Here is a 22,960-nt window from a genome sequence, read left to right on the forward strand (position 1 = left end):
AGTAGTTTATTGGAGATAAAAGTATCATGGACTTTTCTGCCCAGGCTTTGAACCATGATCCTCAAATCTCAGCTTCCTGAGTAGCTAGGATTACAGGTGTGAGCCACTGGCACATGGCAAATTTGTCTCTCTTTAAGCTGCTTTCTTCCTTTTCAATTACTCCACAATTGAGTAATATAAACTGAAACACAGTCTTACACATTTTCTCCATAGATTTAAACTCTCAGAGTTTAATATGTTTTCAAAACATTATAAAAAATGGATTCTTTTCCTCTTTTGTGATGACATTTTTCTCCTGTAATTCAAGTTTACTCCTACAGAAGTTTTTCTTACCATGGACCTATCTATGTTCTCTTCTAAACAAATATACCCATTGCAGAATTCAGCATAGAAATTAGGTAAAGTAATGTAATGTGTCAATAATTTTTAAACTAACCATAATAGCATGTCATCATGTTACTTAAAACTAATGAATTTCATATTTCTAGAATATTCCATATACTATATCTGCACTGCAGTAGACAGCAGAGAAAAGAAATTGTGAAAATTAAAACTGTGGGTAAGGGGAAACATACATAAGTAAATTCTAAGTATCAGTAAAGAGACAAAAAATAAAAACAAATCAAAATTATAGAAATAAAAAGGACAGTACCTGAAATAGTAACAAACACTGCAGGAATTCAAAGGTACATTTCAGCAAACTATAAAACAATCAGTAAATAAACATGGACTAATAGAAATCACAAACTTGAAGAAGAGACAAAAGCATTTCAGGAAAGTAATCAGTTGTAATGTCCTGTGGGACACAATCAACCAGGGCAACACAGCAATGCAAGAATACTGGGAGAGGAGATTTAAAAAAAAGGTAAAACAAACACTAAAGGAAATAATAGCATAAAAAATTTTCTGAGCTAATGAAGGATAATAAAAGAAGCATGCAAAACATTCAGTCTATAAACAGAGAAGATAATCAAGGAAACCTACATCAACCACATGAAAATCACACCAAAATAAAAGATAAAATATTGGAAGAGCAAGAACAGAGGGACCACCTGCAAACAATCTTGAGTATGGCTCTAAACAGAATTCATATCACAAACTTTCTTTACTATCATGAAATAAGAAGTTGTGGCACATTGCAGGGTACCAGAGTCTCACACCTGTAATTCTAGCAACTCAGGAGATCCTCAGGAAATCTGAGGATCACAGTTCAAAGCCAACTCAGACACAAAAGTTCCTGAGAATCTTACCATCAATTGACCTCCAAGTCAGAAGTACATATGTGGCTCAATTGCTAGAGCACTAGACTTAAGCACAAAAGCTCAGGGAACACCAGGTATTGGTGGCACATGCTTATAATCCTAGCTACTCAGGAGGCTGAGATCTGAGGATCATGGAAAATCTGTGAGACTCTTATCTCCAATTAACCATCAGAAATCCAGAAGTGATACTGTGGCTCAAAGTAGTAGACTGCCCTTGAGAAAAAAAGCTCAGGGTCAGCACCCAGGCCCTGAGTTCAAGCCTCATGACCATAATGAGTAGGATTCATAACTTTTTTCAAAAAGGAGAAAAGAAACAGTACAAATGACATCTTTTATGGCTAAAATGTGTGTTGACAAGACTCATTCTGCATCCTTCCTTATAGCAGCGTCTGAGGCTCTGTATGGCTGCCTTAGTGGGGATCTTGTCTGAAGCAGAGGACTATCACAAGGGATAACTCCCATGGTCTGAGAAGCCATTTGCCTAGTGACACCAAGGCTCTACCTCAGCATGACTCTTTCAAGTCCCATCACAGCCCAGTGCTACCTGGAGCATGGCCAGCCATAGTCTGGGGGCTTCAGTCCCAACCACGTGGTCTAGTCAGCTCCTAAACTAAACCCAGTGACCATCTTTTCAACCCAGGTCCTGGTCACCTTCTCCCTGATGCCTCTTCAGCTGACTGATTCAATGCTCAGAGGGTCTTAGAACCTTGACCTACAGTGCTTCAGAATGCTTTCAGATGGTTGTCACATTTCAATAAAGGGAAATCAGCACTGATGGGCAAGTGACTTGCTTAAAAAACCCATCAACCTGCTAGGTGTGCTTAATCCCACATGAGCAAGTGAAGATGAAGTGCAGGTAGTGAAGTGAAGATGAAGTGCAGGTAGTGAAGTGACCCCTGATCCCATAACTGCATCTTAGTGCTTCACACTCAGGTTCCTCCACAGGGTCAGAAGACCACATACTACTCATGGGACGTCTAATTATCAAGTGAACATGAGTCCAGGCCATGTGGGGGGAGGCACTCCAGCTCTGGGGTAATGTATCCAACCCTGAGGTGGCAGAGTCTACATGAAGCATTGGGAGCTTCATGGACATGCAAAGCTTACCAGCCCAAAGCGCCCAGAGGCTGGGCCCTGGAAGTACATTGGCACTGGTGTTTTACATTTGTTTAGAAGTGAGGATGCCTGCTCCTCTCTTTTGTCCATATCCCTACCACTCTCTGGAAGCTAAAGACCCATTCTTGGCATGCTTTGCCCCCACTGACCAGGATGTGTCCCACTGAAGTTCACCAGGAAACTCTGTAGTCTCTGCAGAGACACAAGAGCATGCCTACCTTATCTAGGAAGGTCTTTGGCCTTTGGGAGCCTGTAGCTACAGTACTTCTTTCTACCCAGGACATACTGAACCTTGAAGCCTTGAGCAAGTGTCCCATTGGCTCAGTGTCCAGAGACATACTAGCATCTGTCTGATCCTGTTCCAAACTTCGGTGTCCCCAGCACTCACTGAATTACTACTGTGTCAGCTGAAGCCCAGCAGTCAGGATCAGCAGGGATCTGCTTGGGTGCCCAGGAAGGAGATTGGGCTCCAGAGGATCCACACGGTCAGTAGGGAGGTAGAAACTGCTGACAGAGGCATTGTAGTGGTTTGTGTCCCCTAAATTCATATATGGAAGTTCTAACCACTGAGTACCTATGAATGTGACCATATGTGAAAATGGGCTCTTCCAGGTGTTGTTAGGGTCATCTATATACCACTGTTTTTGTATATTTTCTTTTGTACAGTGTCTTCTGTCTCTCCACTCTCTAAACCACTATTATTGTGCCCCTTAAAAGGTGGAACTTCAGTCACAGAAATGCACACAGGGAAGTTACTCTAGAGACTGCACTCTGTCCTAACAGGTTTAGAAAGTAGGACAAGACCTGGAACACACCATGTCCAAGGGAATGTGCCAATAATATACCTTGATTCCACACTTCTGGACTTCAGAGCTATGAAGGCAGATCTCTATAGCTCCAAACCACCCAGTGTGAAGTGCTTTATGCCTTCCTCCTCATATAGGCCGGAGGACTACCAGGATGTGCTAGCTACAAGTGAGCAGTGTGATAGCCTCTCAAGTTCCTGAGGACTTCCAGGGTATGCTGTTCACAGGTAAGCAGTGTAATGTCCTCCCAGGTTCCTGAGGACTATCAGGGTGCACTGGCCACAGCTGAGCAGTGTGACTACCTCTCAAGTTCCTGAGGATTTCAGGGTGCACTGGACTACAGCTGAGCAATGTGGTGGCCTCTCAAGTTCCTGAGGACTGGCAGGGTGCACAAGTTACAGGTGAGCAGTGTGATGTCAGATGCATTGGCCACAGATGAGCAGTGTGACAGCCTCTTAGGTTCCTGAGGACTGCTGGGGTGCACTGACCACAAGTGAGCAGTATGATGGCCTCTTAGGTTCCTGAGGACTGCTGGGGTGCACGGACCACAGCTGAGCAGTGTGACATGCCCTAACAAGTACTCTAACATGTACTTCAAGTCATGCATGTATTATTATATGTACCATAATATCTGCACCAAACATGCCCTAACATATTTACTAACATGTACTCAAAACATTAACTCATCTTAACAAGTACCCTAGCACATACTCAAAATCATACAAGTACCCTTACATATACTGTAACAAGTACCCCAAAGTAAACCAATATACATCCTAATATGTCTTAACTTTAACACATATCTTAACCCTAACAGATTCTCCAACAGTATTTTAACTAATACACTAAACATGCTCCAGACATTAACACATATGGTAACTAGTACCCAGACACATATTATATAAACCATTCAGTTACCCTTACATGCACTCTGAATGTACACTAACATACTTTAACCAAAACCCTAGCCCTGACCTTCACATATACACTAACCTGTACCCTAATCACTTATACATATGTCACAAATATCCTAATACATACTCTAAAATGTATAAGTACCCATACATATACCCTTACATGCACCTCAAACATGCACTAATACAAAGATGTACCTTAATCCTAATGTGTACTTTAACACATACCTTAATATACCCTAACAAGTTCACTAATCCACATAGGTATCCTTATATACACCTAACTGCCTAATGTGTGCCCAAACCCTACCACGTACCTTAACAAATCCCCTATGAAGTATGCTGACACATACTATAAGTTGTGCCCTAACACATAACCTAACACGTGCCCTAACACTTACTATAACCCTACAAAACCTGATTAAGTTGGGCCCAAGTTCCCAGAGATACATAGCACAGACATATCCTCACATGTATGCACATGGCAGGTGTGTGAACAGAGTAAAAGCACAGCTGACTGTTCATTCTAATTTCCAATCTCACTCAAAGTTAGGCATAGCAGGCCCCACACCATCAAGCATGGTAGGGCAAGGACTCTGAGCAAAACAACCCCACAAGTGCTGAAGGCCATTGGACTGACCGGACACATACTGTAAAAAAACAAACAAACAGGTTTGGACTTGTGAATACTAATACATATTTCAAATATGCCCTAACTCTAACCCAACTCAAAGTCCTAAGAGATACCCTATCATGTGTGCTAACCCTAACATGTGCCTTAACACTAACATGTACTTTAACACTAACATGTACTCAACCCCTAACAAGTACCCTACCACATACTCTAAACCATATAGGTATTGATTCATGAACACTAACATGTACTTCAAACACGCCCTAACTTGAAACCAAATCATACCCTAAGAGACACCCTAACATGTGTGCTAATCTAACACATACCTTAACACTAACACATGCCCTAATATGTACCCAAACCCTACCCTAACACATACTGTAAGCCACACAAGTATCCTTACATGCACACTAACATGTACCCCAAATGTACTCCACCACATACTCTAACCTGTACTCTAACAGACACCTTAACCCTAACACATACCCTACTCTAACACATACAACACTAACATGTATCCTAACACATACCATAATCACTAACACATACAATTACCCTGCCACATGGTCTAAATCATACAGGCACCCTTACAAGCAAGATATATTGGGGTTCACCCAGCCCATCCTAATTAGGCTGTACACCCAGATCCTACACTCACCATTCCGAGCTTCTGAACAATTCACATTTTCTCATTATAGCACCTGAAGTCAAGGGAAGTCTCTGTGGAACAAAGGCTCAGCACCCTGGAGCCCCTCCTCTGCTGAGTGGGATCTGGAGTATGGCTGAAAGGAAAAACAAAAAAACATCTAGACCACACTGTCTACTCCCACCTTCTGCTACCCCCACCCAGCTCCTAATGAGACAGATCTCAGGCCAGGCCTGAGGCAGTGATGGTCTACTTGTAATAACCTGTGAGTGAGAAAGTCCATGAGGCACAAATAAAGGAGTTTTATTAGTCGGCTTGCAACTGCCCTGTCCTGAGCCACATCACAACTAGGAGCACCTGCAGCCTCCAAGGGTGGGGTTTATTTCCTTTCCCCCTCTTCCATCTTTCCCACAGGTGTCACGTCTCTGCTATCTGCTGGCCCCCCAGCCTCTCTGCTGGCCTTGCTGCTGCCCCGAAGGCTCCTTAGGCTTTGTGTACCCCTTGCGGGCCCCTCTGCCACACTGCAGAAAAGATGTACTTCTCTCCGAGTTCTGTCATTCTGGCCCAAGAGGTTCATTCCTCTCCCCTCACCCCTCTCCCCTCTCTCCTCCCTTCCTTCTCTCTCTCTGTGCTCCTCTTCATATGGTTTTTCTCCTCTCTTCTCCCGGAACTCCTGCCCCCATATTCAGTGGCCCGGCCCCATATCCGGTGGCCCGGCCCTCAAGCTGCCCACTATCCCAGCCCCTTTGACACCCGCCCTGCCTGCAGGGGTGGAGGCTGTGAGGCATGGCGGTGACGTCAGACCGGACTGAACTCCGGCCAGCTGGTTCACACAGACTGAGACCAACAGCAGATGCAACTTGGTGTAAAGGTGCCTGCCTAGATTGGGGGAGGTGTGGGTTAGGGTACAACACCACTTTTATGGTCCTAACTCTAGACAAAATTCCTTGATATGCCTTGTACAGCAGGCCCAAAAAGGAGTGGGTCAGACTTGGACTCCAGGTTGGGACTTGGAGCAGGCCCCGACTCAGAGCAGACCGGGACTCAGGCCCTTTAGGAGGGTGGCGACAGCTTGTGCTCTGCAGGACTCAGGACCACATCTGATCCCCACATCGCACCAGTCACTGGCTGCATACCCACAGCATGCCCCAACCCCACATCCCTGTACTGCTCAGTTTGGCTCTTGCTCCACCGCTCTTGTGCTCTGTCCCCCACAAGCCCCGCCCTGGACTGGCACCTCCGTGCTCTTGCCCTGCACCTCTCATACTCTGCTCCTCCCACAAACCCCGCCCCTGGACCAATCACTTCTGCACTCTTGCCCCACCTCTCTTGTGCTCTGCCCTCCACAAGTCCCCCCCCAGAACCACTCCCATGCTCCTTCCACATCCTTTTCATGCTCTGCCCCCCTCACAAACCTTCCCCCCTGGACTGCTCACTTACATGCTTTTACCTCACCCTTCTTGTGCTTTGCCTGCCCCATAAGACCTGCTCCTGTACCACTCAATTCCTCACTCTTGCCCTACCACTTTCATGCTTGGTTCCCCAACAAACCCCACCCCTGGACCGCTCACTTGTGCTCTCTTGCCCCTTCCCTGTCATACTCTTCCCCATCACAAGTCCCACCCCTGCACTGCTCTGTTGCCTCACCCCTCACCTGCTCTCCTCCTCCCACAAAACCAGAGAGTGCTGTGAGCATTGATCCCACCAGAGGGCGCTCTAGGTGTGCACATAGTCCTTCTCATTACATGGGCTGCAGTGAGCGTTGCTTCCAGCCAGAGGGCACTCATGCACACCATACTCCTCCTCAATAACCAGCATGCAGGGAGTGGTTATTCTCACCCAAGGGTGCTCTAGGCATGTGCACTGTCCTTATCAGGACCTAGGGTGCAGTGGGGACTGCTTCCCACCAGAGGGCGCTCTAGACATGTGAGCGCCATGCTCCTCTCCTCAGAACCCAGGGTGCAGTGAGAGCTGCTTCCCATCACACGGTGCTCTAGACATGTGAGTGCCATGCTCCTCTCCTCAGGAACCAGCGTGCAGTGAGTGCTGCTTCTCACGAGAGGGCGATGTAGGTATGCACACCAAAGTCAATCTCAATACCTGGGGTGCAGTGAGGGCTCTTCCCACCAGGGTGCCCTAGGCATGTGAGTGTCATGCTCCTCTCCTCAGGACCCAGGATGCAGTGAGGACTGCTTCCCTCCAGAGGATGCTCTAGACACATATGCAACATGTTCTCCTCAGGACACAGGGTGCAGTGAGGGCCACTTCCCACCAGAGGGCTCTCTAAGCATGTGAGTGCCATGATACTTTCTTCAGGACTCAGTCTCCAGTGAGTGCTTCTTCCAACCAGAGGGTGCTCTGGGCACAGCATCATATTCCTCTCCTCAGGACAGAGTGCAGTGAAGGCTGCTACCACCAGCGGGCCTTCTAGGAGTGTGAGTGCCATGCTACACTCCTCAAGACCAAGGGTACATTGAGTGCTGATTCCCACCAGAGGGCACTCTAGGCATGTGCACTGTCCTCGTCAGGGGTGGAGTGAATGCTGCGTTTCACCAGAGGGCGATCTAGGTGTGTACACAAAAGTCCTCCTCAATACCCAGGGTGCAGTGAGTGCTGCTTCTCACCAGAGGGCAGTTTAGGCATGTGCGTGCCATGTTCCTCTCCTCAGAATCCAGGGTACAGTGAGTGCTTCTGACTACCAGAGGCCGATCTAGGTATCCACACCAAAGTCCTCTTCAATACCCAGGGTGCAGTGAGTGCTGCTTCACATCAAAGGGCACTCTAGGAAAGTGAGTACCGTGCTCCTCTTCTCTGGAACCATTATGCAGTGAGGGCTGCTTCCCACCACAGGACAGTCTAGGCAGGTGAGTGCCATGCTCCTCTTCTCAGGACCCAGGGTGCAGTGAGGGCTGCTTCACATCAAAGGGCACTCTAGGCATGCGATTTCCATGGTCCACTCCTCAGGACCCAGGATGCAGTGATGGCTGCTTCCCACCAGGGGGCACTCTAGGCATGGTAGCACCATGCTCCTCTCCTCAGGATCCAAGGTGCAGTGAGTGCTGCTTTCCACCAGAGGGAGACCTAGGTATGCATACCACAGTCCTCCTCAATATCTGGGGTGCACTGAGGGCTGCTTCTCACCAGAGGGCGCTCTAGGCATGTCAGCGCCATGTTCCTCTCAGGAACTAGGGTGCAGTGAGGGCTGCTTCCCCCAGGGTCACTCTAAGCATGTGTCATGCTCTTCTCCTCAGGACCCAGGGAACAGTGAGGACTGCTTCCCACCAGAGGGCACTCTAGACATGTGAGTGTCATGCTCCTCTCCTGAGGATCCAGGGTGCAGTGAGGGCTGCTTCCCACCAGAGGGCACTCTAGGCATATGAGTGCCATGCTCCTCTCTTCAGAACACAGAGTGCATTGAGTGCTGCTTCCTACAAGAGGGCAATCTAGGCATGGACACCACAGTCCTCCTCAATACCGGAGTTTAGTGAGTGATGCCTCCCACCAAAGAGCACTCTAGGCAGGTGAGTGCCATGCTCTTCTCCTCCGGAAGCAGGGTGCAGTGAGAGCTGCTTCCCATCAGAGGGTGCTCTAGGCATGTGCACTGTCCTCATCAGGACCTGGGGTGCAGTAAGGGCTTCTTCCCATCAGAGGGCACTCAAGGCATGTTAGGCCCATGCTCCTCTCCTAAGGATCCATGGTGCAGTGAGTGCAGCTTTCCACCAGAGGACGATCTAGGTATGCACACCAAAGTCCTCCTCAATACCCAGGTTGCAGTGTGGGCTGCTTCCCAACATAGGACACTGCAGGCATGTGAGTGCCATGTTCATCTCCTCAGGACCAGGGTACAGTGAGGGCTTGTCCCACCAGAGGGCACTCTAGGCATGTGAGTGTCATGCTACTCTCCTCAGGACCCAGGGTGCAGTGAGGGCTGCTTCCCACCAGAGGGCACTCTAGGCAGGGTTCAGTGAGGGCTTGCCCCACCAGAGGGCACTATAGGCATGTGAGTGTCATGCTCCTCTCATCAAGACCCAGGGTGCAGTGAGTGCTGATTCCTACCAGAGGGCACTCTACACATGTGCACTGTCCTCATCAGGACCCGGGGTGCAGTAAGGGCTTCTTCCCACCAGAGTGCACTCTAGACAGGTGAGTGTCATGCTCCTCTCCTCAGTACCCAGGGTGCAGTGAGGGCTGCTTCCCTCCAGAGGATGCTCTAGGCTCATATGCAGCATATTCTTCTCCTCAGGACACAGGGTGGAGTGAGGGCTGCTTCCCCCCAGACGGTGCTCTAGGCACATGAGCACCATATTCCTCTCCTCAGGACGCAAAATGCAGTGACGGCTGATGACCACCAGAGGGCACTCTAGGAATGTAAGTGCCATGCTCCTCTCCTCAAGACTCAGGGTGCAATGAGTGCTGATTCCTACCAGAGGGCACTCTAGGCATATGCACTGTTCTCATCAAGACCTGGGGTGCAGTAAGGGCTTCTTCCCACCAGAGTGCACTCTTGACAGGTGAGTGTCATGCTCCTCTCCTCAATACCCAGAGTGCAGTGAGGGCTGCTTCTCAAAAGAGGGCACTCTAGGCATCTGAGTGCCATATTCCTTTCATCAGGACCCAGGGTGCAGTGAGGGCTGCTTCCCACCAGAGGGTGCTCTAGGCACATGAGCACCATATTCCTCTCTTCAGGACCCAGGGTGCAGTGATTGTTGATTCCCACCAGAGCATGCGTTAGGAATGTGCACTGTCCTCATCTGGACCAGGGGTGCAGTAAGGGCTTCTTCCCACTAGAGGGCACTCTGGGCATGTGAGTGCCATGCTCTTCTCCTCAGGCATCAGGGTGCAGTGAGTGCTGATTCCCACTAGAGGGCACTCTAAGCATGTGAGTGCCATACACCTCTCTTCAGCACCAAGGGGGCAGTGAGTGCTGCTTCCCACAGAGAGAGATCTAGGCATGCACACTAAAGTCCTTCTCAATACCTGGTGTTTAGTGAGTGCTGCTTCCCACCAAAGAGCACTCTAGACATGTGAGCGCCATGCTCCTCTCCTCAGAACCCAGGGTACAGTGAGGGCTGCTTCCCACCAGAGAGCACTCTAGACATGTGAGCGCCATGCTCCTTTCCTCAGAACCCAGGGTGCAGTGAGAGCTGCTTCTCACGAGAGGGCGATGTAGGTATTCACACCAAAGTCCTCCTCAATACCCGGGGTGCAGTGAGAGCTGCTTCCCACCAGAGGAAGCTCTAGGCATGTGAGTGCCCTGTTCCTCTCCTCAGGAACCAGGGTGCAGTGATGGTCGCTTCCCACCAGATGGTGGTCTAGGCATGTGAGTCCCATGCTCCTCTCTTCAGGATCCAAGGTGAAGTGAGAGCTGCTTCCCACCAGAGGGAGCTCCCATTTCTTGGGGAGGTGATACAGAAGTACTGTGATGACTGAGGACTGGGGCTACCTTGTCAGCGTCAGGAACTGGGTTAGGAGATTGCAAATCTTTTCCAGCTCGACCCACTCCTTTTCAACCACTCCTGTTTGAAAAGCCTGCATGGGCCCTGGGTAATGTGTGCTGTGCCACTGTTGGCAAGTTTTGTTCCACACTCTTGCTGCTGACCCTGCCTGAGAGTACTCTAGTCAGGCCTGCTCATTGGTAAAGTTTCTCCTGCCCTCATCTGATCTGGCTTTATTTTCTTCTTGTATTTTTCCACAAGTGACCTGTCCCAAGTCACCCTGAAAGCATGCAGCCCTGGGTCTCTGACCCTCACAGACCCTCCAGCTTACTTGCTCCTTTTTTGGACTCTCACTGTCCACTATTAGTAGAGGTGTGAACTGGATTTATCCAGGAAAGCCCTGGAGTGTCTGTCATACATTCTGGAGGACTGATAATAATTAGTGCAGCCTATCCCAGAGGTGATCTCCAAGGACAGCTCCAACAGCCAGGTGTTCCTCACACTGGACAGCATGGATGCTGCAGACACAGCCACCTATTAACTGTGTTAGAAACCACAGAGGCACAGCCACAGGGGCCTCCTGCACAAGATCTCAGGCTGGGCCTCAGCTCTGTCCCTGCCCCGAGCATCAGGAAGGTGCAGCCGCTGCTCTTTCCTGGCAGCCTTGGGTCTTTCCTCTTCACCCAGACCTCATCCTTGTCTTCCTGTAAGTTCTCTTAATTCTATGGCACAGGTCCCTTGTGAGTTGTTTGCAGCCTTGGTCACAATAACTAGGTTCTGAAATCAACCTACATGTCCCACAACAGACTAAATAACTGAAAAGTGACAGGTGTGCACAGTGGACTGCTATTCAACCACAGGAAGGAAGAAAGCCTGTCAGTTGCAACCACATGGATGGACCTGGAGGACTCAGGTCAAAAGACAGAAGACAAGTACCAAATGCATCACTGTCTTTGTGGACTTGTAAAGTTCTGAACTGCATAGAAACAGAGAATGGGACAGTGATGAACCGAGAATGAAGAAAGATAGAGGACAGATTGATGGGGCCACAGTGTAAGTAGACAAGAGGAGTGAATGCCGACATTCTGTTGCATAACAAGGGGTCTAGAGTAAATCTGAATATATTACAATGTTAAGCTAGCTATTGGATAAATTTTAATTCTCTTACCAATGACAAGATAAATTGTGAGATAATGCATAGGTATTTCCTCAGAGTTGGTCCTTCTAATAGTCAGACAATATACTGGACCATCACATTATGCCCCAATGACCTGTATATTCATTATATGTAAATAAACATAAAATTAAAACAACAAAAATTAGACAGGGTCGGGTCTCTTCATCGAGAAGACACTGTCTACTCCCAAGGAGATAAGTGCATTCCGCAGATCCCAGGACAACTGAGAAGTTTAATTTGGAAATGGTGTTTTTTAATATCCCCAGAGGGCTCTGGCTGCAGCATTGAGTAATGGCTGAGCCCTGGAAGTTACTTTTATCATGCCTACAGGCACTTGGGGTGATGGTTGCTGTGCCAATGGGGGAAACACAAGGTCACAGGGCTTTGTACCATCCTAAACGACTGGAGCTCTCATCACAAAATGAATTTAGAGCATCAGGAGGACAGATATATAACAAGTGAAGCCAGCAAGCCTCACGGATTGTCAAGGTAAGATGGTTTACCTAAGGTGTTCAAAGCTGATTCATTGCCAGTCTTGCCTGCACAGATCTGAGGCAAACTCCATGCTACCTTTTCCTACATTCCAATGTTGATGTCCAATTTCTTCCAGATGGTTCCTTTTCCTGACTCAACACAGGAGAGCCAGTGAAGCTCTGACCTCCCAGTGCTGTAGCCTACTCACCTAAGGCTCTCACCAGATCCACCCATGCAAATCAACCTCAGCTCAAAGTAAGTATAGGGGTTGGCAAACCATCTTTCTGTCCTGTCTTGAGGACTGGGGTCTCTGGAAATTCTTCCACTTCCACAAACACATGGGTTCTCTCTTTCTCCTGCTCTGTCTGTTGTTTATTCCCAGTGGTGAGTCACTCATGAGGTTTAAGATGGGACAATGTGGATGAGAGGGGTTGTCAGGGTGTCTAATGTACGTCTGTGACTTATGGTCATTTCCTCTCCCTAGGGGTGCAGACTGAGGATCACATTGTTCAATGGGGTGAAGGAGTCTTGATGTCCTTACAGACCCTCAGCCTGATCTGTGCCACATACATATTCTCCATATCTGAATATTCTGTGTCCTGGGTACGGCTTCGGCCAGACAAGAGCCTTGAATGGATTGGTGTGATTTGGGCTAAGGGGAGCATCAACTACAGCCCCAGCCTGCATTCCAGAGCCGTCATATCCAGGGACACAGGCAGGAACCAAGTCTACTTACAGCTGAGCAGCCTGACAGCTGAGGACAGTGGCACGTATTACTGCGCCCAAGCACTGTGGTCGGAGCCTTGTGTGAACCCAGACACAAACCTTCCTGAGGGCTGCTCAGCAACTTGCTCAGCAGGGTTTGCTCAGGAATCACTCACTACAGGAAGCTGGCAGAGGGCTGTGAATTTAATCTCCACACCTGCAAAGTGCTTCCTGGAATTCAGAGGGGAAAAATCTGACTGTAGAAATACAGATGTTCGTTCCCCTTTTAGTATAAAATATTGTGAAAATGGTTCCAAACTTTCCAAGACCTAGCAAAGAAGTAATTATAATCCTGATTATTATGCCAATAATTCAAATAATTCAGAAGTACAATGGGCTACATTTCATAGATGAATAAACTAAATGTAAATATGAGCATTATAACTGTTCCAAATAGTCATCATTTTAAAACATTTTTATTACAACATATTAGTTGCATAATGAGGGGGTTCCTTGTGACATTTCTATACATGTATACAATATACCCTGGTAAAACTCATCCCCTCAATCTCTCATCCACCTCCACAACTCATAAATCAATCTGACCAGAGTTTGTGCTCTATTTTACTACGTGCACATGAAGCAGTTTGTCCATATTCATCCTCTTCCATCCTTGCAGCTCACTCTTCCTCTGCACCAGTGCACAACCACAAGCAGGACTGGGTTAATTCCTGTAATTCATTTGTAAGTGCATGTTAATGGTCCAGAGGATTTTTCCTTGTGTCATTTCACATATAAATATACTGAACTTTAATGAGTTTAGTCACATTTATTGTTATTTCATTCTCTGCTATCTCATCATTTGATAACTCTTGTGAAAGTTCATGGACTCCCTTTTGCTTAAGCCCTGCCTGATATAAGTGAACAAACTCACAAATAATCACTTACAATAAATACATGGTTAAATGCATCAAGTAATGAAAGACAGAGCCTCTTGCAGGTACATCTGACAGCAAGAGCTTCTCCCCAAACCTTTGCTCTCTCCTTGCCTTGAACAGAGGCTGTTGCCCCCAACAGAAAGAATGTTTTTAAAATTATTCTTAAGTAATTTTCTGTTGAGAAGATTGAGAAGGTTGAGAAGATTGGTATTTGAGGTCTACATAGGCAAAATATTAGAAAGATCTCATCTCAAAAAACTAGAAATGACCATATGTTCCTACAATCCCAGCTATCTGAGAGCCATAGAAATGAAGACTTTAATCCAAGTCCAGCCTCTGGCAAAAAATATGAGATTATATCTGAAAATTAACAAAGAAAAATACATAGACATGTCTCAAGTGGTTTAGAGGTCGCATGACCGGGATGCTCTGTATGTACAGGAGTGCGGTGTGCTGGGTGTGTGCAGGGGTGCAGTGTGAGGTGCACTGATGGGCATGCTGGGTGTGTGCAGGGGTGCAGTGTGAGGTGCACTGACCAGGATTCTCTGTGTGTGCAAGTTAAATAGAAGCAGGGAGGAGAATAATGATCACCAGAAGTGGATAAAGTTGTAGAGTACAGGGGAGTCGGAGGTTGGTGAACGTATAGAAAAATGCAAGCAGATAGGAGGTGTGTGTTCTTGTGTTCTATTGTATAGTTAGGAGTGTAGAGCTAACAAGAATGTGAGATTAGGGCTGGGAAGGTGGCTCAGTGGTAGAGTGCTTGCCTCACAAGCATGAAACCCTGGGTTTGATTCCTCAGCACCACATACACAGAAAAAAAAAAAGCAGGAAGTGGTGCTGTGGCTCAAGTGGTAGAGAGCTAGCCTTGAGCTGAAGAGCTGAGGGACAGCGCTTAGGCCCAGAGTTCAAGCCCCATGACTTGCAAAACAAAAACAAACAAACAAAAAGAATGTGAGATTTTGTGTGTGTGTGTGTGTGTGTGTGTGTGTGTGCATATGCCAGAATGACTGAGAGGAGGTTTGATGCTCTCACTAGAGAAAATACAAACTTGAAAATCCAAGGTGGTGTATAGGTAATTTGTACATATTCTTTAAGAGTAAGAGAATACACACACACACACACACACACACACACACACACACACACACACACACACACACACACACACACACACACCAGTGTATTTCCAAGTTCTTCAGTCCCCAGGGACCAGGACAGACTCTTCTTCCTCTGATTAATTCCTAGGTTCTGTGTCTTCCTCTCCACTATCCCACAGCAGGTCAGCCCACTCGCCCAGAGTTCTGAGCAGAGGCCCAATCTGTGCTGTTACTATTTTTAAAAATGTAAGCATCTTTCCAAAATAATGTTCCTGTTTCACCTTTCCTCTCTTGAGTGTTTACTTCCTGTCTCACCTTCCTCTCTTGATGCCTACTTCCTTTACTCAAAGATGCAGATTATTCATGATTCATTCCACTCAACGAATATTCTTGAAGAGTTAGGGTGAAATACCTCAAGGTCACTGTTGTGTTCACATAGAGAAAATGGTTTTTCAGAGACAGCTAGGTGAAGATGAGTCAAAGTCAAAGTTATGGTGATGATGCTGTTCTGAGTGGAGGCGGGGAAGGGAAGGATACTCAGTCTCACAGGTGCGAGATGCTGGCAGACAGAGCAGGTATTCCCTGCTCAATCCAAGGTGAGTGCTCATAGCATTTCTGTTTCACAGGGAGACGGTCAGCTTAGTGCTACCTTGAGATACAGGCAGTAGACCATCCAGAGGGGCTTGAGTGAGTCAAAACGTAACAGATGGATGTAAAATGTAATGGACAGACGTCTTGTATGTGTGTGTACATGTGTGTGTATGCACATCTGGCTCTCTGATCAGCTCCTTCTCCACAACTCTGACAGATGAGGGATCTGGAATGGCGAGGGTGACAGAAGAGATGGGCTGAGCGACCAGGCAGCAGCCTTCTCCCCGTGGGAGTCAGTTAACTGGGCTCTCTAGTCTCTCTGCTATGTGTTCACGTGGGGATGCATCCCCATGCAAATCCCCAATTACACAATCAGTACGAAGCTTCTACATCTTTGAAACATTTCATGTGATGCATGGACTCTGACCACATGACGGGAAGGGTGGGTTTTGTTTTCCTGCTGGAGCAGACAAATATGAATATCTCAAGGATTCTGGTAGGATTGTGTGGGGAGGCTGTGGGTGAGCTCATGGCTCTGCGGTTACGTGTGTTCCAGTGTCTTGGCCCAGATACAGCGGTGGCCTGCTAAAGCCCTCACAGGTCATGTCCCTTGCCTCTACTGACTCTCACTACTTTAGCGTCAGTGTTTACACGAGAAGTGGGACCCATCCTCCAACTGGGAAGAGGCTGAGTGAATGGGGAAAACCTGTAGAGAGGAAAACACTAGATACACTTCATCTGTCAAGATTACCATGATAGCAGATCTCCCCAAGAACCAACGCTCCTTAAGGCTGATTTTCAAATGACTTCATTTTATCTCTTGATAGAACATGTCAAGGATTTTGATCACTTCTACACTGGTGGTGTGGGCTACATTGCATTCCCAAAATTCACAGGGCCCCATGTGACAACATGACCAATTATTTAGTGTAATTTAAGAAGGTAGATGCACGTAAATGGTCAGTAGGTGTTCACCTGCCTTTCATCAAACCTTGAAAAGAGAGTGACTAGGAAACAAGCACTCTGCCACTTTGACCTTGGATTCCAGACTGCAGAACGGTGTGAAAAATCATTCTGTCAAGCTACCTAGAATGTGCTGTCTGTTAGTAGTCTGAACACTGAATGGAGCCAAGAAAGTTCCTGTCCAAATAGTTGATTCCACTAGCACACTGGTCCTATCTGGACCACCTTCCCAGGTCCACACCTGTCTCAGGTTGGAAGAGTCAGCCCTCTCCACCTCTGCCCCTTAGATCATTTTGTTCCCTTGTGCAGTTGAATCCCTTGCTCCACATGCACACAGCAGCCCTTGGCTCAATCTCTCTCTCTCATCTACACACAAAGCACAGTGTGTAGGCTCCAACTGAAGAGCTTTCTATATAGCAGGAAGACATGCAAATCGGGCCTGCTGCTGCCCTTGAAAACCAGCCCCTAGTCTGGAACATGTAGCTCTGAGAGGAGCCTGGTCCTGGATCCCCTGCACTTCGTGATCAGAACAGATCATGGATCTGTGGCTGAGCTGGCTATTCCTTGTTGCTATTTTAAAAGGTAGTTTGTAGGTGACTTGATATATGGGTTATATGAATGGATAAGACTGGCACAGTAGGTATTGTAACTGCTCCCTAACCAGGATTCTCTGTGTTTGCAGGTGTGCAGTGTGAAGTGCGGCTGGTGGAGTCTGGGGGAGGCTTGGTGCAGCCTGGGGGGTCCCTGAGACTCTCTTGTGAAGCCTCTGGATTCACCTTCAGTGATTACTGGATGTACTGGGTCCGCCAGGCTCCGGGGAAAGGGCTGGAGTGGGTTAGCTTAATTAGACTCAAAGCTAATAGTTACACAACAGAATATGCTGCGTCTATGAAAGGAAGATTCACCATATCCAGAGATGACAGCAAGAGCATGCTTTATCTGCAGATGAACAGCCTGCGGGCCGAGGACACAGCCATGTATTACTGTACTACCACACAGTGAAGAAATTCCAGTTTGAGCCCTGACACAAACCTCCTGGCAGGGGTGATTTTGACCAGCAGGGGGCAGCCAGAACACACTAAGCTGAGAATCAGCTTTGTGAGCAGATGCTACAGGAGCCAGGAGCTGGTCTCCTGGGTCTGGGCCATATCTCCATTTAACAGTTTTCCCAGGGATTCCCTATGGATTGCTGTGGTCTTTTCTAATCTGTGATGTCTCTGAATGTAAAGTTAGTCTCTGGCTTTTGTAATTGTATACACACATGCATACACACGCTGACATATATGACACATCTCACAGGAAGAGAATGAAGAATGTAGCTTTGGGGAAGGGGCAGAGTTGACTCCCCTGTGGTACCCAGGATCAGCATCTGAGGAAGCTCGGGGCCACTGGTGATTGCTTTTCCAGAAGGCCTGGTGAGGATAGACTTCAAATTTCATGTTGTGACTGGAACTCTCCCACTCCAGGTCTCCTCTGCCATTGACCAATAAAACCTCAAGGCTCAAATCTCCCTTTCTTATCATGGAACCATAAATATCAAACAGAATCACTTTTATTTTTAACTATTTTTTTAACTGAATCACCCTTATCCTTATATCTCCCTTTCTCTTTCCTCACCAGAATACAACATGAAACTAGTAAGCCCTGTGTTCTCAATCCGGGTTCGTATCTCTGTTCTCAGTCCTGGGTTCATGTCTCTGTTCTCAATCCCAGGTTCATCTCTCTATCTGGAGTCAGGGGTGGCACAGACTGTAACTCCTGTAAGTCTCTAGGGAAAGGTGGTGGGATTTCTCAGTCTCCATTACCCAGCACCCTCCTGCTGTCCTCTGTGTAGAGGCATTGTGACTACTGTGAAGTGGTCATTAGGAGTCTGGGATACGTCTGACCTTGCCACAGGTGGTGTGGGTATAGTGCTGACTTTTCCCTGCTCAGACTGTCGTGGATCACCTTGATGACTGGTGACATAGGAGACCTTCAGATGAGACTGGACTTCAGGGACAGTGTTTCTGTCTCTGCAAGCCACACCCCTGCAAGACATCATGATGGATGACAGATGGAATTGCATGCAGATGTTTGTTGTGCCTTGCCCAGTGGACCTGAGATAACTTAAGATACATACCATGAAGATGATTCTTGGATGGCATTTTAGGTTTCTGTTAGGTTTTTAAAAAGAGGTAGCCAAGTAAGAACAGCACCACGCACGTGGTATTTGGGTAAGGGGTAAGTTTATTCAGTAGACCTGCTGGGACCAGGCAAGGTTGGCACTCCACATAGCTGGGAAAGGCCCGGGAAAGAAAGAGAGCTGGGAAAGAGAGAAAAGAGAGAGAGAAAAGAGCTAGAAAAGAGCTAGAAAAGAGCAGAGAGGGAGAGTCTGGCCCTGGGCTAGGCCTTATCTAGGGTATGGGTGGAGAAAGGTGTGGCCACATCAAATTCAGATGTGACCTCAGCAGATGCAGATGTGACCTCTTCCAGGTGTCCCAGTTGCCTAGGTAACGCAGGTACTGGGTGGAGACTTTGCTGCGAGGAGGGTGGAGTCTGCTAGCCATCCAGGAGCGGACCTTACAGTTTCTAGATGGGGTAAAATGATTCCTAAAGATCACAAATATGTAGAATCTTATTTTCTGTCAGTGCCCGCCATGCGCTCAGTGCAGAATCTGCAGCCTCCTCAAGAATGTGTCTGCTTTTTGTAATGATGCAATGAAAGCACTCTACTTATTTACACACTCTAAAGCAGTTTGAAAGTTTCCAATGTCAACATTCCAAATGCTGATAATTGTTCCATGTAACAATGAACTTGTGCTTCTAAATGGGAGGATGTGATAGTTCTTAGAAGTAAATTTTAAAATAAGTCCAATCCCTTCTGTTTTGATATTTCTAAGTTTTAACAGCAGAGGAATTGTTTCCTATACAATCAATACAATTGGAATTTCTACTAGTGGTATCATATTTCTTTATATTCATAAGCTGCTTTATTGCTATTATACATATTATTTTCTGTTATTGTGAAGGTGATGTTCAGAAGGGTTATAGTTACAGAGTTAAGGTAATGAATACATTTCCTTTTGAACAGCGTTATCTCATTCCTCATTTTCACTGCTTTCCCTCCCCCCTGCCTTCTCTCCCCCAAATTTATGCAGTTCATTTCCAACATAGTGTCTAGTGAGTATCTCTGTTGCATTGGTTCACCCTTTGCTGTGGTTCCCCTTTCTTTCCCCAAATCAGATAAACTTAAGTACAAGACAATGGATACCAAGATCAGAAACATTGACCATGGGGGAATAAACCAGAGGAGAAAGAAATGAAAGACAAAAAATAACGGCAAACAATACACTAAAAATTAGAAAAACAACAGCAACAAACACCCTCTCATTTTCATATCGTGGAGACCATTTCAATTAGTATCATTTTATGTGGTCATACATACATAGTTATTGGGCTATTATGATCCTCTGCTAGAACTATCCTAAGCATATACTAATTGTTACAAATGAGGGAAACCATGGAGCCTATGTTTCTTTGAGTCTGGCTTACTTCACTTAGTATGATTTTCTTCAAGTCTTTCCATTGTTTTTATGAATGGGGCAATGTCATTCTTTCTGATGGAGGCATAGAATTCCATTGTGTGTGTGTGTGTGTGTGTGTGTGTGTGTGTGTGTGTGTGTGTGTGTATGTGTATGTGTATGTGTATGTGTGTGTGTGTGTGTATTACATATGAATGATCCATTCATCTACTGAGGGACATCTGGGTTGATTCCATATATTAGCTATAGTAAACAATGCTGCAATGAACACAGTTGTGTGGGTAGCTTTAGTGTTAGTAATCATTTGGATAAATGCCCAGGAATGAGATTTCTGGGTCATAGGGGAATTCTATGTTTAGTCTTTTGAGGAACCTCCATACTGCTTCCCAGAATGGTTGGACCAGATTATATTCCCACAAATGTTGTGATAGAATTCCCTTTTGGCCACATCCCCACCAGCATCTGTAATTATTTGTTTTCTTGATCATGTCCATTCTAACTGGAATCTCAGTGTAGTTTTGATTTGCATTTCTTTTAAAGACAGAGATGTTCATCATTTTTTCATGTGTAGATTGATCATCTTATTTCCTTTCCAGAGAAATCTCTTTAATTCTTTAGCACACTTATTAATGGAGTGGTTGTTTCTTTGAGGATTTGTTTTGGGGGGTTAATTTTTTGAGCTCTAAGTATTTTTTGATATGAGGCCCATGTCTGTTGTATAGCTAGTGAAGATTTTCTCCCAATCCATGGGCTTTCTTTTTATCTTGCTAGCTATGTCCTTTGCCATGCAGAAGCTCTGCAGTTCAATGCAATCCCATTTATCCAGCTTTTCTTTGATTTTTTTGTGATTTTGGATCTTTATTTAGGAAGTTTCAACTTGTGCCAAGGAACCCTAGTGCTTCCATTATCTGTCCCTGTAATATTCCCAGAGTATTTGCTTTTACCCTGAGGTCTTTGATCCATTTGGAATTTATTCTGGTTCAGGGTGATATATAAGGATCTAACTTCAAGATTTCTATGTATAGCCAATTCTGCCCAGCAGCATTGGTTGAAGAGGCTGTCTTTCTTCCATCTGATGTTTTTGTCTCCCTTATCAAAGATTAGTGGCCATAGGTTGGTGGGTCTTCAGTTCTATTCCATTGGTCCTCAGGCCTGTTCATGTGCCAGTGCCAAGCTGTTTTTATATAACTATGGCTTTATAACAAAGTTTGAAGTTTGGTATTGATATTTCTCCAACACTGTTCTACCTGTTTGGGGTCTTCTATTATTCCATCTATATTTTTGGATTGCTTCTTCCATTCCATTAAAGAGTGTTGTTGGAATATTGGATTTGGATACTGAATTTGTAGATAGCTTTTTGGCAAAACTGCAATTTTCACAATGTTAATCCTCCTCAGTTTGTCTTCTCCCTGGAACCCTCTGCCAGCACAGCACATCTGCAGATCAGCAGCAGCCTGAAGGCCGAGGACATGGCTGTGTAAGGCTGTGCAAGGCACAGTGTGGAAACCATCCAGAAGGTGCCAGAAACTCTGAGAGAGAAGCTGCTTCTGCTGCACCAGACAGCAGCACTAGCTGCACACAACCTGTAGTGGAGGTTGTAATTTAGAGCTGGGAAAGGTAGGAAAGGGAGTTTTGCTCATCTGCAGAATAGTCTCACGGAAATGTTGACAGGTCCTGGAATGGGAGAGAAATTGATTGCAGCAGGCACTAATTTGTAGAGTAAACATTGCTCCCATAACAGCTCTCAGCATAAAGATGCTGAAGAGTCTATAGTGAAATCCTTTCTTAGGAGCTGGGACATCTGACTCCATCACATGCTGTCCAAAAAGAGGGCAGCATTGTGGTCTAATAGCTTCAGCTGGATGCAGAATATCGGAAGGAGGAGAAAACACAGTGGGGGAGGGGGGAAATATCACAACCAGAATGGCCCCGGAGAGGATGATCATCCCAGCCATGTGCACATATAGCAAACACGTGTGTGATCATGTGAAGGTTTGTGTCTCTGTGAGTGGCACAGATGTATCACAAAGCACCCGATGTTTGCAGAAACACTCAAGGGAAAGCCATCAGGAAAATAATTCTAAATAAAATAAAATATAAGAAAAGCACCAGAGTATACTAAAATCTAAATTTGAGTGTTTAACATGAACTGGTGGTTGAAAACCTCCACATATGTGACCTTTCTCTCTGGAACACAGCACAGCAGGACTTGCACCCAGACAGTAGCTTCTCCTTGAGGACATGTTTCCACCTGTGATCTTTAATAGTCAATGATTTATATTTGTGTTGGCTTCTGGGTGAGGTACATGCTACTACAAATATCTATTTACATATATTTTCAATACTGATTTGTTGCTTGGTTATCACATTTTATCCTAATGCAGTATCACTGATGAAGAGATAGAACATGGAGATGATTCTGATTTGTAGCGACCGTCCACTCGACCAGCGAGAAAGAACGACCACCACACCAGGAGTCTTCTCAGATCACGCTTTATTGGAGAGCCTTTTAGTTGTAGGAGAGCTTGGGCGCGAGAGAGCGTGCACCCGAAACATAGCCGCTTATATAGGGAAATAGGAACGCGGGTCGGTCTATTGTTGGTCGCCTGCCTTTCACCGTCACCAGGTGTCATGGGATTGGCTGAGGACTCTACCTGGCTCGCGCACGCGCAAAGCTCAGG

The 22,960-nt window shown here is 46.3% G+C and overlaps 1 gene segment (V, D, J or C); it reads left to right on the top strand.

Annotated features, from left to right (window-relative positions):
* Positions 1-15,760: 15,760 nt before the first annotated feature.
* On the top strand, positions 15,761-21,760 carry LOC138818875 (immunoglobulin heavy variable 3-7-like). The segment is given in 3 exon segments: positions 15,761-15,800; positions 17,441-17,592; positions 21,677-21,760. Coding segments are annotated over 3 exon segments (276 nt in total).
* Positions 21,761-22,960: the final 1,200 nt, after the last annotated feature.

Source organism: Dipodomys merriami, unplaced genomic scaffold, assembly GCF_024711535.1.
Source record: "Dipodomys merriami isolate MVZ:Mamm:240054 unplaced genomic scaffold, mDipMer1.0.p SCAF_786, whole genome shotgun sequence".
Lineage (NCBI taxonomy): Eukaryota > Metazoa > Chordata > Mammalia > Rodentia > Heteromyidae > Dipodomys > Dipodomys merriami.